A 14,514-nucleotide genomic window follows, 5' to 3' on the forward strand; every position below is an offset into this window, starting at 1 on the left:
AGCTATGGCTGCACCTTCCCCAGGCTCTGGGAGTGGCAGTGATGGTGATCCTGGCAGGAATGTCAGCACACACCACAGGAGGCTGGGCTGGGAGTGAGGATGGGGCTGGTGCTGCTCCCACACAATTCCATGTGCTGCCTATCAGATGTGGATGCTGTCCTGCAGGGACAGCTGGGTTGTCTTTGTGCCATTGGGAGTTTGCCATTTAGGCAATGACCAGGATGACTTGGGAGTGGGGATTGAATGTCCAAACCCATCCAGTCCTGTTGTGTGTCCCAGTGAGCCTGGCCTGGTGATGGGAGCTGAAAACCTGCATCTCTCTTTGCCACAGCCCTGCTGCTGCTCTGACTTCTACAGAGCAAGGTGCTGTGGTTTGAAACTGCCAGAGGGCAGGGATGGATGGGATATTGGGAAGGAATTCCTGGCTGTGAGGGTGGGCAGGCCCTGGCACAGGGTGCCCAGAGCAGCTGTGGCTGCCCCTGCATCCCTGGAAGTGCCCAAGGCCAGGCTGGATGGGGCTTCAAGATTAAGATGGTTGTGGCTCTGGAGAGGTGTATAAATAATTTCCATTAATTCTTTCTGCATCTGAATAGAGCACAGAGCTGGCAATAATCCTTTACTTCCCACAGCCATTTTTGGGGGCATCAGATATGTTCTTGTGTCAAATTTAATAATGAATTTAGACATAGATATTGACTGTGAGGGTGGGCAGGCCCTGGCACAGGGTGCCCACAGCAGCTGTGGCTGCTCCTGGATCCCTGGCAGTGCCCAAGGCCAGGTTGGACAGGGCTTGGAGCAGCCTGGGACAGTGGGAGGTGTCTCTGCCCATGGCAGGGGAGTGGGACTTGATTATCTTTAAGGTCCTTCCAACCCAAGCCATCCTGGGATTCTGATTCACTTTATGATGTTCTTTTGTGCTTCTCCTGCCTCAATATCAAAATGTCACAATAGAGAATTGAGGCACTGCCTGGGTGTTTGTTAGTTTTGAAAATATCTCTGGTACCTTCCACAATGGATGCAGGCTGTGGCTCAGGAAGCTACGGCAGAATAAAAAAATTAAAAATGCTTCTATTTAACTGCCTTTGTAAAGCTTTTCTGTCCTCTCTTTGTGCTGTATGTTATGTGTGCTTTAGGTTATTGGGGATTTTGGGCCATAACAAGTTCTTCTTGTGACTCCTTGAGTCTTTTGCCCTTTTGCTGCTCTTGCTCAGGTTGGGTTCAGAGCTGGAAGGGGTGAACTGGGGCTTGGACCCTTTCCAATGATCTGGATTGGAAGGAGGGCTGGGCTCTGAACTGGTTTAGCAATCATTTCCCCCATGAAATCTCATAGGAGCTTCTGGGGCCTTTTTTCCCCCTCTTATTTTTACAGCAATTTAAAGCTCTTTTATTAAATCTAAACCTCACTGTTTGATAGTTCATCCCTAAGCTATAATTACCCAATATGAAGATGCAAGCACAAAATAATTACCTAGGGAGGTTTACACAAAAGGGAATAACTCATTATTATTTTTTTCCAGTCCTCTGAGAAAATCTATAAGAGGAGGAATAAAGGGAAGAGTGATGATAGAGCAGCACAGATACAAACCTGATGATCTTACTGTGATTCTGTCAGGGTTTCTGCTCCAGTGGCTTCCTTAAAGGAGCATTGTCAGAAAGAAAAATCACCTTGCTGGAAGTGGCTCGTGCAATCAATCACTGGCCAGCGAGGGGATCAGATGGATTCCCTTTTGAATTCAATCAAAACACACTTCAAAGGCATTTAATCATATTTTTGGTGGCTGACTCCCTGGCACAGGACTTTTGTAGTCCCACAAAAGAGAGGCTGAAAGACAATTATACAAGTTATAAACTCTTTTTGATGTAGATACCAAGTTCTTTGATGATTGTGTTTTCCTGGGCTGGCCTTTGGGCAGATTGATTTACAGCAAATAATGGCTTTTTGTTTCTTCACTGCTAGAAGGATCTAAACCACACTTTTCCAACCTGTGCAGTGCCTGGGATTATTGCTAGAGGTGACAAAGAAAAGTGTGTCTTCATCCAGCAGTGACATAGGAGAAAATCCTGAAGGTCCACATATTGAAGAAGGTGTTTTATTCCCTTTATCTGGAGCTAGAGACCCAAATTAACAGGCATTTGTATTTCCATTTTCTTCAGGAGAATGCAGTGACCCATTGCACTGTGACAGCCCTTATCAGCAGGCTGAGGGAGCAAACCTGAGGGAGATAAATCCACCAGGAGCAGGTATCCACTGCTTTGTGGGAAAGCAGGAATGCACATTAAGTGGTTGAGGCTCTGGAGAGGTGTATAAATAATTTCCATTAATTCTTTCTGCATCTGAATAGAGCACAGAGCCTGGTAACAATCCTTTACTTCCCACAGCCATTTTTGGGGGGATCAGATATGTTCCTGTGTCAAATTTAATAATGAATTTTGTCATAGATTTTGAAAAACATCAGAAATGTTGGTCTGCTTTCAATTTGCTTGTTTTAGGGAGAAAGAAGAAAAAAAGGGATTTGTGTCTCCTCAGTCAATTGTTGCTATTTCCAAATGAATTTTAGGAGCATAAAATCTCCCTGTTTCCCAATCACAGAGTTTTCCTCAGCTCACAGGTGCATCCCTGGGGAAGCAGAGCTGGTTTATCTGCAGATGTCAGCAGTGCTCACTCCTGGGGCTCACAGTGCCTTTTCATTTCTTCATTTTCTCTCCATCCCAGCACTTATAGGCAACTCCTTGGGTTTTCCCCTTCCCCTGTTGTTGTGCTCAGCCCTCAGTCTGATGTTCAGCATTTCTTCCTTCCCATCCCTGCTCCCAGCAGGCGTTTCCATGGTGTGGGAGTGGAGTACAACATCCTTCTTGTCTCATAAGTGTGAAAAAGCTCTTTCCTTCAGGAATTAAACAAGCAATCCTCCATCCCCTCTCTGGTGTGCTGGCATCTTATCTTAGCCCACAACACTGGTGTATATTTTAACCTTTAATGGCACTTTTTACCTTCCCAGTAAGGCATGAACAGATGGTTGGAGACCTGTGGGGTGTGTCTGGAGTTCTTTTGACTATTCCCCATTTCAGGCAGCTGCAGGATTTTCTAATTTGAGGCTGTATTAATAGGCACAAAATGGTGAAGGATACTTCAGTTAGTGGAATGTAGATGGGTACACAGAGTTTGCAGTGTCTGTCTTTAAATCTGTACTTACAGAAGAAGGTGGGAAGTGCCCAGGTGTGTCAGGTTTGGTGTTTTATGTCAGACAGTGGCACCAGGAGATGCCAGGCAGGAAGGGCACACGAGTCCAGCTGCTTTTACAGAATCCCAGGCTGGTTTGGGTTGGAAGGGACCTTAAACCCATCTGATCCCACCCCCTGCCACGGACAGGGACACCTTCCACTGGACCAGGGTGCTCCAAGCCCCATCCAGGCTGGCCTTGGACACTTCCGGGGATGGGACAGAGCATTTCCAGCACCCCCAGGTGCTGTGTGTCTGTCACACCCTGGCACTGGCAATAACCTGCACAGGGAAGTAATTACAGAGTGTCCGTGAATTTGGTAGCCCCTGAATGGGCTTCAGATGTGAAACATTGGAGTTTCAATCAGTTTGTGGCTATTTAGGCAGCCTCTTGGCTCTTCCCTTCATCCTCTCACTCTAAGAAGGACAAATGGGAAACATAAAGCTATCAGAAATCAATTAATCTGATCTGGGAACATGCTTATTAAAATGCTTTACTTACAAAGATCTGGACACTCCACAGCAGAGCAGAATTTGGGAATGTGTGGATCCCTGATCTGTGCATTTCTGTGAGCTTAGCCTGTTTGCATTACTCTTTTGTTTGGATTACTCTTTTGTGTGTTTGGATTACTTTTTTGTTTGGACTGCAAGCTTTCTATTTGTTTTAGGGTAGTTGAACCTTCTTTAGGAGCTATTTGACCTTAAATTGGTAGTGTGCACATTTAATTCTCAGCTCTAATATAAATCTAGATGGATATTCTGGAATTTAAGAAAGAAAAACCAAGAAAATGAGAATGGCTTTGTGAAATGTTTTCCAAATTCAACAGCTGAAGGATGTTGGATTTAGAAGCTCTAAGTGAAACTGGACTTGATGTGGATTATGGGGGGAGAGCCTGGTGTGCTCTGGAAACCAAGAAAATGAGAATGGCTTTGTGAAATGTTTTCCCTAAAGGATGTTGGATTTAGGAGCTCTAAATGAAACTGAAGTTGATGTGGGTTATGGGGGAGAGCCTGGTGTGCTCCAGAATCCAAGAAAATGAGAATGGCTTTGTGAAATATTTTCCAAATTCAGAACCTAAAGGGTGTTGGATTTAGGAGCTCTAAATGAAGCTGGACTTGATGTGGATTATGGGGGGAGAGCCTGGTGTTCTCCAGAAACCAAGAAAATGAGAATGGCTTTGTGAAATGTTTTCCCTAAAGGATGTTGGATTTAGGAGCTCTAACTGAAACTGGACTTGATGTGGGTTATGAGGAAGAGCCTGGTGTGCTCCAGAAGCAATTAAAGCTCAGCCATTCCAAAAGATAATTACATTTGGCACCAGCCCTTCCCCCTGCAGGGTTTCTTCTTCCTCACCTCTGATGGCAAAGGGCCCCTGGGCTCCCCAGTGTCACCTTCTGCTCTGTGCTGCTGGAGCCGGGCCAGCGTGTCCGGGGGTGCCTCTGCTCCCTCCAAAGGGCTGCAGGAGGTGTCCCTGTGCTGTGTCCCTGTGCTGTGTCCCTGTGCTGTGTCCCTGTGCTGCAGGAGGTGTCCCTGTGCTGTGTCCCTGTGCTGTGTCCCTGTGCTGTGTCCCTGTGCTGTGTCCCTGTGCTGCAGGAGGTGTCCCTGTGCTGTGTCCCTGTGCTGTGTCCCTGTGCTGTGTCCCCCCAGCCCTGCCCCAGCCCTCGCCTGCCTTTGCCTCTGCGCTCGCTCGTGTCACAATATTGACTTGCAAACACGGAGCTTTTGGGCCAGTTGCTATGGTTACCCCTCAGAATGGAGACTCCAGTCCCAGGCAATACATTCTCAGCCTTAATGAAATGCACAGCAGTGTGTTCAGCTTGTAAACCCGACGTGGATATCGCTAAGCAACATCCATCCGTGATTTGCCATAATTACTGCTGCCAGCTCTGCACCATTGAAATGCTGGAGCACAGGGCTTCCTCCTCCTCTGCATCAAATGTTTTTCTGCAGTAGCTTCAGTCTCTCAGACCTGTGATGTTTCCTAGTCCCTTCACAGACTCAGTTTGACCTTTTGAAATTATTCACACCTTCAGACCCCATCTCTCCAATCTCTTTTTGTGTTTATCTACTGTTTCCTGCTCATTCAGTCCCAGAAATTCATCTTAAAGACCTTTGATTCTTTTGCCCTAGATTCAAAATGTGAATCCAACTCATTTCCTCTTGTGTATTTGAAAAGATGCAATTCCTCCAACCAGTGTTGAATTAAAATGCCTGTGTGGAGCTGTTTACTCCAGGATCTGCTCCAGGAGGAGCTGATGCCTCAAGTCTTTTAGAATCCCAGACTGGTTTGAGTTGGAAGGGACCTTAAAACCCATCTTGTTCCAACCCTGTGCTGTGGGCAGGGGCACCTCCCAGTAGACCACCTTCCAGGAGGTGGAAGTTTTCAGCTTAGAGCTTTTATTTAGTGTCTATCCTGAACAAGGTGTTTTATCCATGAATTTAAGAAGTAGAATAAAACCAGACCCTGTTTAGAAGTCCACACTCCAGCCTTCAAGTCAAATCATTAATTGCAATTGCAGTTCTTGAATTCCTTGCCTTGTGCAGGCAGTTGGGGTGGTTGGGACTGTCTCTCCCAGATTCTCTGCTGCTCAGTCTGATTCCTTGTTCTGTGAATATTTTCTCTGTACAGCCCCAGAGCTGCCAATCCTAGAGAGGAAGAACTGGTTGATTTATCTGCTCTACGTCCGCAGAGACTATGAGGAGTGTAAGGTAAGAGCTGCCTCCAGAATGTGGGGATTATTTCACTGATGTCATGACAAAACAGTTTTCTTGACAGTTTCCCAACCACTCTCTGTCCTGACTTCTTGTGGAATAAGGGGATCAAGAGAAAACACGAGCAAAATGACTTCAGTGGTCTCCAGTCCTTGGCTGCCTTCAGGATCTGAGGATGCAGCTCTCTGGAGCAGTCTGGGAGCTCAGGATGTCACTGGGAGGGGAAAATGGAACAAACTGCAGACCTCTGTTGTTCCAAGTGATGGATAGGGTTTTCCAAACTGATAATAACACAGTTCCACAGTGCAGGTTTCTTTATGGTACTACAGGGACGCTATGAAAACACTTCAGTTGAGGGAAACATTACTACCAAGTGTAAATAAAAAACATCCTGGTTACTCTTGAGCAAAATTCTTTCATTTTACACATGGTCCGTGGCATGCTGTAATTCATCTTGGGCTTGGTGAGCAGCTTAGAGCTGGTTGTCTGGAATTAGAATGGTAAGTGGACTAAGAAAATGGCAATTTTTATTTAACAGAGTGTTTTTCTGATAAAATGAGCGCAAGAAGATGATGCACCCATGGGCAGGAGGAGGGGACAAGAGTTGCCATTCTGTTCTGGCATGTGCAGCAAAGATCTGAAAAGTCTTTTTGGTTTCTGAAACACCAGGTTGGTCAGGACTTGCCTCTGCTGGAGAGACCTTCGAGGTGCTTAGGAAATGGGCAGGCTGGAGGAATTTCATTTAGCTCTTAATTAACAAAGCCAGGGAGTTGTATCATTACAGTAATTTCCTCTCAGATCTTGGTTTGCATAGGTAGAAACACAAGCTGGACTTGCCCTCAAACCAGAAAATTGTTTCTCCTTTTTTGTGGTCTGACTGGAGTTTCTTGGTGTGATTCTGTGTGTTGATTGTTTCTGTGATGGGATGTGGAATCACAGAGTACAGAAAAGAAAAATATGTGCAGTTCAGGAAAGCAGAGAAAATAACAAATGGATGATGTAAAGGCAACACTGATGTCTCCATGTCTTCATCAGTCATGGAAGCAAGGAAATAGCAGGGGAAAATCGAGAGAAGACAGCTAATAAATACTCCTCTGCTTGGCAGGCCAGCTTTCCTTTTCTCAGAGCTCACAAAAAAGTGATTTTGCAGTAAAACTGGAAGATTCCAGGATGGCTTGGGTGTTGTTAAAATCCATCAGTTTAGTCTGAGTAAGAAACAAATGACCTGTTGTGTTCATTAATTTTGGTCTTTCCCGCTCAGTGCTTTGAAATGTTCCCTCTCTAACAGAGTTTAAAATCTCCCATAGTTTTCAATGAACTAAAAGGCCATTAAAAACTGTTTATTTACTGACATCAACTCCCCAAAGTGAAGGCATTAAAATGATTTTGACCCTTTCAATGCTGCTTGAGCAAAGGCAGCCAGGCAGACATCCCTGAGAGTCTGCAGCTGCAGCATCCCCTGGGATGACACAGAGACTGCTTGGTCTCCTGCCAGTTGTGTCTAAATTCTGTCATCAGCACCTTAAATAAACTTGGGGGAAGAAATCTGGGATTTGAGATCATATTCCTCAGCTGAGGGCCTTTTGCTGTGGGACTTTTTAGGGTTTATAGAATTAATCAGATTTCTCTAAAAGATAGCTCTCTATTGCCCTCTCTTGCTCTGAGAATCCAGGTTTATGTAGATGGAACAATCCAGAGTATGTGAATTGAGGACATGTTGGTTATTTCTGAGTACAGTGGTTTATAATCATGCACTTTGTAAAGAGTTACATAGATAAATTAGCAGGTACAGGTGAGAGAAGAGCAGCTCAGGCCTGTTCTTCCTTTTCCTTCAATAAGAACTTTCCTCCTCAATGGTAACTTCTCAATTAATATCTTCTCAAGAATAACTTTCTCAGTAATAGTTTTTCTCCCATGTGCTGTATTTGAGGTTCAATTTTCAGGTCCTTCACTTCTGTTCCTCTCAGAGGCAGGGGCTGCTGGTACTGGCCATACACATCTGAAATGCCAGATAAGCACCAGGTGACTCAGAAATTACTCTTACCCCTGTGTTCTTCCACTTCTGCACAAAAGGGGAGTCTCAGAGCAGAAATTATGCTCTTGATTCCAAAGGATGTGACTATGGAATATATCCAGACTGCAGCCACCCCACCCCAAACTGGGAGCTGTGTGGATAAAGCCAGAAAGAATTTACATTTTCATCAGGTTTTTTTTTCCCTGTTCACTCCTCATTTGTTCTTTTGGCTTTCATTCAGTCAGCTGCACTTGCTCCAGTTCAATTTATTTCTTCACAAAGGGCCTGGAGTAGATACCCTTATCAGCAGAGGATGCTTTGAGAGATGCCTCCTGGTGTTTTCCCCAGGTAGTACCTAATTATCTTTGGGAATAGGAATGAACAGAGCAATACTGAAAGGGCCACAGTGTTCCTGGCACAGAGCTCTGTTGTGTGCACTGTGTGGTTGTCCCAGTCGTGGTCCAGTGCCCTTGTTAGAGCTGGGGTTGTGGTTTTTGTGACTGGAACCAAATCTCTGGAATCAACTTTGTTAAATTGATGTGAGCTTACAATTTTGTCCTTCCAGGCTGTCATCAAAGAGCAGCTCCAGGAGTCCCAAGGGCTCTGTGAATATGCTGTTTATGTCCAAGGTATGTATGAAAATTTTTTTGCTAAAGCAGGTCACCCCTGATTTGAGATACAGAGAACAATGCAGGGGGTAGGTGAGGGAAACATAGAATTTCCCCCATCTATGGAATTTCCCCACCCTATGTTCTCATGGAACATAGGGAAAGAATACAATTTTTCCCCTCTGCTTACTCCATTTAATATTGAAATTAGGAATTTTCACATGAAATGGGCAGATTAAATTTCCTGTTTTCTCTCTATTTGCCATCAGTTCTTTGGGTTATGGGTTCCAGGCCTTCAGTGTGTTGCTGTGTGTTTGATTCTGTTACAGATGCATGTTTCCTGTTTGTTACCCACCCCAGGTGATCATTGTCTCACTCCTTGCTCTAAGGATGGCATTCCTCTTCCTGCCCTGCCCTCTGGCACCTAAAAAATGGCTCCCAAAATGTGACATTGCAATTCCAAATGCCATGATGGGGGACAGTGGAGATTTGCTGGCAGGGACATGCTGCATCCTGGAGAGGCTGGGCAGGGGAGAAATCCAGATTGCATCTGTACATGATTTAAAGCTTAAAGCTTTTGTTCTGAGCCCTGAATTTCCCCAGGCACACAGAGTCCTGCCCTCAGACACAAAACTGTGGATGCTGCAGGAGGGACAAACACCAGAGGAGCACTGATGTGATAGATGTGTGCTCCCCCTTCTTTCCCTGCTGTCTGAGGCACGTTTTTCCTGCTGAGAATGGATTCATTTGCCTGCTCTGTGTTGTTTTACAGCTTTGATATTTCGCTTGGAGGGGAGAATTCAAGAATCTCTTGAACTTTTCCAGACATGTTCCATTCTGAACCCTCGAAGTGCTGACAACCTCAAGCAGGTGGCACGATCCCTGTGAGTGGTGTTTTATTTGTTGTTTCTCTTGGCTGTGCCACCCAGGACCTTCCATGCTTTGTTTTTCTCTCAGGCTGCTTAATTCCAGACATGTTTCCTCCTTATCAACACTTGGCTTGGCTTCCAGAAGCGTGGGTTGTTCTTTAAGCAGAATCTGTGTTATCTGCCTGGCTGCTCTTGTATTTTCTCTTTCTTTGGGCTTCAGGCAGAAAGGTGATCCTGATTTCAAGGTCCAGAGCTACAGGTGCTGACCTGACCCTACAGATCCTTTTCTGCTGCTGAAGGTTGTGTCAGGGCACCTGTCTCTTTCCTTGGAGACAAAACAGGTTGCAGAGCCTGGGCATTCATTCCTTACATCCCCACTAGTGTCAGGATGGATGACCTTGGTCCCCAGAGGGAGCAGTGCTGAGATTGTAAACTTCTCCTGCAGATTTCTGGAGATACAGCAAATAAGATAATTTCTCACTGGCAAAGGTGATAGTGACTGCACAGCAGGGTCTGAAAACAGGAAAGACATAAGATTTGCAATCCTTTTGCAGGTTTCTCCTGGGGAAGCATAAGGCTGCCATTGAAGTATACAATGAAGCAGCAAAACTCGATGAGAAGGACTGGGTGAGTGTTCAGGAGGTTGCAGATCTTTGTAATAGCTGCAAACTTGTCCCAAACCATGGTGAGCTCACACTGCCTGTGGTCTGAGCTTGGTTTGGATCACAGGAACCAAATCCCATGCCTTGGGGCAAATCCCTGGCTTGGGGCACAGAGAATTGAGCAGTGTGTTGGAACTTGGCCAAGGATCAATTTTAACATAACCACATCTGTGCTTTAAGGGAAATATGGGGAGAGTTTGGAAACCTCAGGTATTAAAACTTGCTTGAGTAATTGGGAAAGCTTTTGTAATGCAAAACATCACTGAAAATACAGAAGCAGTGATTAAATGAGCTCTTCTGAATAAAAAGACAAAAAGAGAGGAAGAGCATTGCAAAGGGAAAGGTGTGACAGTGGGTGAGGGAGAGGCCATGCCTTGCAGCTTCTGCAGGTGCCTGTTTTGCCTGCAGAAGTGTTTTAAAGTAGGCTTGCAATGTGTGAACTCATTCCTTTGTTTGTCAGTACATCCAAAATTCAGGATACAAGGATAGCTTTGGTGTTATTCAAATTCCCCTGTGCCAGACAACTCAGAAACCTTTTGTATCACAAGTCTTTTTTCCACCTGCATCTCCAATGCTTGGCATGCTTGTAACCCTATTTACAACCCAGCAGGCAGATGCCAGTGGGTATTTTGATTAGTTATTCCCCATTCCTGGCTCAGCACTGGAAGCAGAATCAGACTCTGCTCTTCCCTCATTCTGCAGTCTGCAGCAGCCTGGAGTCACTGATTCAGTTCTGCACAGCTGGAGAGGCTGCATGGAGGAAAACAGGTTGATGGGGAAGTGAGAGAGTTTCCAAAGGTCAAGGCTGTCTAAGCTGATGAATCAGTGAAATGCTCACCAGAATAAAATAAGAAACTGGGAGAACCTTGCTTTTCTCAAATTGGGAAGGTGCCTTGTGTGTTAAACTGTGGGTGAGGAGTTAGGGGCAGGGATGCTCCCTACAGACCAGAGTGTTTAGGATCCCTAAGGGATCTCCCTACCCAGTGCAAAATTGTTTAGGATACCAGAGGGATATCAGATATTCCAGTGCTCAAGTTGTGTTTTGGAAAATGAGGCACATCTTCCAGTTTTGTCCAGCTGGGTTGGACACTGTGCATATCCTACTGATGTACAGCCAAACTGAGTCACCCATGAGGGCAGCAAGTTTTACAGGGTGGCACCACAATGAAGAAACCAGTCTGTGCTCCTTGTTCTCTGAAAACAAAATGTCTGATGTCTCAAAAGAGCTTTGTCATTTCTGTGGTTTTTGTCTCAGAGGACTGTAATGTTTTGTGTACAACCCCACTTAAGCTCTGTAGGTGCCTGAAGTAACTGGAATTTATAGGTTTCCTTGCTCTGAAAAGCAAGAACAGTGTGGGCAGTCAGGGCTCTCCTCCTCTGGGTCAGAGTTGTCAGATTTTATTTCATTCCTTGTGCTGATTTGGCTTTTTTTCGTGCAGGAGATCAGCCACAACCTGGGTGTGTGCTACATGTACCTGAAACACTTCAACAAGGTAATGTCAGTGGGATGCAAGGAAGCATCCCAGAAATTTCACTCTCTTTGATAGCTTGAAATGGATCATTTGCAGCAAGAGGCTTCAAGAAAGTTTTTTGCTTCAGTGTTTTGTTTTTGGGAGTAAAGGTTTGTGAGCTGTCTCTGTTCCCATTTGTGTGTTGAATTTCTTTGAGTCAGCTGCAAGTCATTGAGGTTGCGTAAAGGGAGATCACCCTGTGGCAGGGCCAGAGGCTTTTTCTGAAATCTAAGATTTTTCAGAGAACATTTTTGGTTTTAAAGGGAATGTTTGAGAAACCTCAAACTAGACAGAAAATGGGCTGTGCTCCAATAAGAGCTGCTTCTGTGTCTGAGCCCTTTAAAGGCAGACCCAGGAACACTGCTGGCTTTGTAGGAGCAGCAATCCAGCTCCATCCTCTTGAAGCAAGAGAAGGGTGATGGTAAAACCCCAAACCATTTCCCCAGCTCAGACTGATGCATCTCATTTTCCTGCAGGAAACCTCAGCTCCCTGGGTCTGGCAGGACTCAGAGGGAAGGAGTTATGGGGTTGTTTGCTGGGGGTGCAGCAGCTCCTTTTTTCCTCCAAGGGAAGGTTTTGCTCCTGTGCCTGAAGCTCCTTTTGAACTACACCTGCAGTTAGTACAGGAGTTTTGGAGGTTGAAATGCAGTTTTATTCCCAGGTCTGAGTGTGCCAATCCCAGTTCCTCACTTAACCATTCCCTGAGTGCTGGTGGTGAGCACTGAGCTGTCTCTGATCCAGCTGCTCTAAGGGAAAAACAGCATTTAGACCCTTTTTGTTCCAAATTTAGCCCAGCCCCTCCCTGCTGCTCTTGCTGGTGGGTGCTGGTGGGTGTTCCTTGCAGCAAAGCCCAGCTGTGCTCCCTGTTTGAGGCATCCCTGTGCAAAAACAGCCTGGGAGTGTGGGTTCACACTTGGGATTTGTTGTCTGCACTAACACCTTCCAAACTGGGACCTGCTCACACCTCCCCTGAGATTTTCACTTCCCCACTGCTGGAAAAAGCATTTTAAGGAAGAACAAGCTGCAAAGTATCAGTTCAGCCAACAAATCCAGAGCGTCCCTCAAGCCAAACAAACTCAAATCCAGGAGCAGACCCGTGCTCATCTCCTTGGGAGGCAAATGCCTCCTGCTTGGCTTGAAGGTGATGCCTTTTACTGCCCCTAAAAGCAGGTGGCTGCTGGTGCAGAGCTTGTTCCAAGGATTAGCTGGGCTGGGGTTTGTGTTCTCCAGGTGCAGGGGATGTTTGTTGGCTGTTCTCCTTCCCTGGTTGTTGGGGATTACTCATGGCTGTTGCTTTGCTGAGGGCTCTGGAATAATTTATTATTTCTTTCTTCTCTGTGGTTGTGTTTTTAGGCACGAGACCAGCTCAACCATGCCCTGGAGCTCAACAGACACGACCTGACCTACATGATGCTGGGCAAAATTCACCTTTTGGAGGGGGAGATGGATAAAGCCATTGAAGTATATAAGAAAGCTGTAGAGTAAGAAATATCCCTTTTTTTCCATCTGCCCATTCCCATCCTATGCCAGGAGAAAATTGATTGGTGTCCCAGATCTGAATTGAGGCCATGATTAAAAAGCTAATGGTAATTACAGGGGCTCTGAGCAGAGCTGGCACTTCCAAGCACTTCAGCTGTCTCTGCTCCTGCTGCCAGTGTGGCAGGGAACAAGGGAGCTCTTGGAAGGGCTGCCAGAAAAAATTGGAATAACAAATGCATGGAGATGCCTGGGAGCAAAGTGATCCAAAACTGACTTCATCCATGCCAAAGGTTTATCTGCCAAAACAATGTAACCCTGACTGCCCCCCCAAAATCCCTGCCTGGGGTCACTTGCTGCTTTCCCTCAGAGCAGTTTGTGGCTGAGGGAGATGTGCTGGGCACAGGGAGCTTCTCCTACCCCATCACTGCTCCTCAGTGCCCACCTATCCCTGTTTTAGGGCATTCCCACACCTTGCCAGTGCTTTCAAATGCAGCTTTGCCATGGAGGCCAGCACTGGAAAGAAAATCAGGAGTGTGTTGGGAGGCAGGGGGTGTTGATGCAGTGTTTCCTTACATGTCTGCCCTCACTGCTGCCTGAGGGTAGGTGGGGCTGGGCAGGCTTTTGGACTAATCTAGAATGTTTATTACGTAAATAATCCTTGCTAAGCATCTTACCAGGTTTATATTCTTATCCTGGTGCTCCCCTGCCCTCCTTTCTTCTTCATTCCTGTTTATTCCTGGGGTTTTTTTTTGTTCTCATCTGCCTATGACATTTTTCTTGCTGTTTCCAGCTCCAGGACACTCTGTTATTCCTTGTATTCCACCAGGCACAGGTGGTTTTGTTGTGGTTGAAGTTTAGAGGTGCCACTGTGAGTGTGCAGATCAGATTAAGTCTTGCTAGCAGGGAATTAAAAACTGACTCCTGTTGGGGTGAATGAGACCACAAATTGTGTCTCTCTCTGCTTTGTCCTTTTTTGTTGTGGTTTCCATCCTATTTATTTGTAATCTTTTTATAAGGTGAATTAAAATTCTGATGAGGAGTGTGTAGAATCCATCAGGAATGCTGAGGATTGCCTGCCCTACATGGCCCAAGAGGCTTAGGATGGATGGATTTACAGGGTGGTTTATGAGAGACAATGGAAAATCTCATTTTGTATTTCCAGGTCACTGATTCAGACTCACTTTGAAGCTTAACAAAACCACATTATCTTATTATGTGTCCAGATGTATTTCACAGAGCCTTGTGCCTTCCCACCAATCCCCAGAAGATATTTGGGTAGCTGAGGTGTGATGGTATTCAAAGGAAGTCCCCATGATAGCAGTTCTAGTATTTGTTTTTAGTAATTACCATTTAATTTCCTGGATTGCTCCAACAATAATGTAGCATCAGAATTCCATGTTCTATTTTTACCCTGTTCTGGAAGGGCTGAAAAACAAACTCA

General features: G+C 45.6%; 1 protein-coding gene across 1 annotated transcript in view; it reads left to right on the top strand.

Moving 5' to 3' along the window:
- Positions 1-14,514, top strand: part of BBS4 (Bardet-Biedl syndrome 4) — a 35,716-nt gene that overhangs the window by 8,891 nt on the left and 12,311 nt on the right. Inside the window, exons 2-7 of the mRNA XM_058811232.1 lie at positions 5,848-5,927; positions 8,510-8,573; positions 9,325-9,436; positions 9,976-10,048; positions 11,523-11,576; positions 12,948-13,075. Of these exons, the coding sequence (XP_058667215.1) occupies positions 5,848-5,927; positions 8,510-8,573; positions 9,325-9,436; positions 9,976-10,048; positions 11,523-11,576; positions 12,948-13,075 (511 nt within the window). The remainder of the gene's footprint in view (positions 1-5,847; positions 5,928-8,509; positions 8,574-9,324; positions 9,437-9,975; positions 10,049-11,522; positions 11,577-12,947; positions 13,076-14,514) is intronic.

This window comes from Ammospiza caudacuta, chromosome 10 (assembly GCF_027887145.1).
Source record: "Ammospiza caudacuta isolate bAmmCau1 chromosome 10, bAmmCau1.pri, whole genome shotgun sequence".
NCBI lineage: Eukaryota > Metazoa > Chordata > Aves > Passeriformes > Passerellidae > Ammospiza > Ammospiza caudacuta.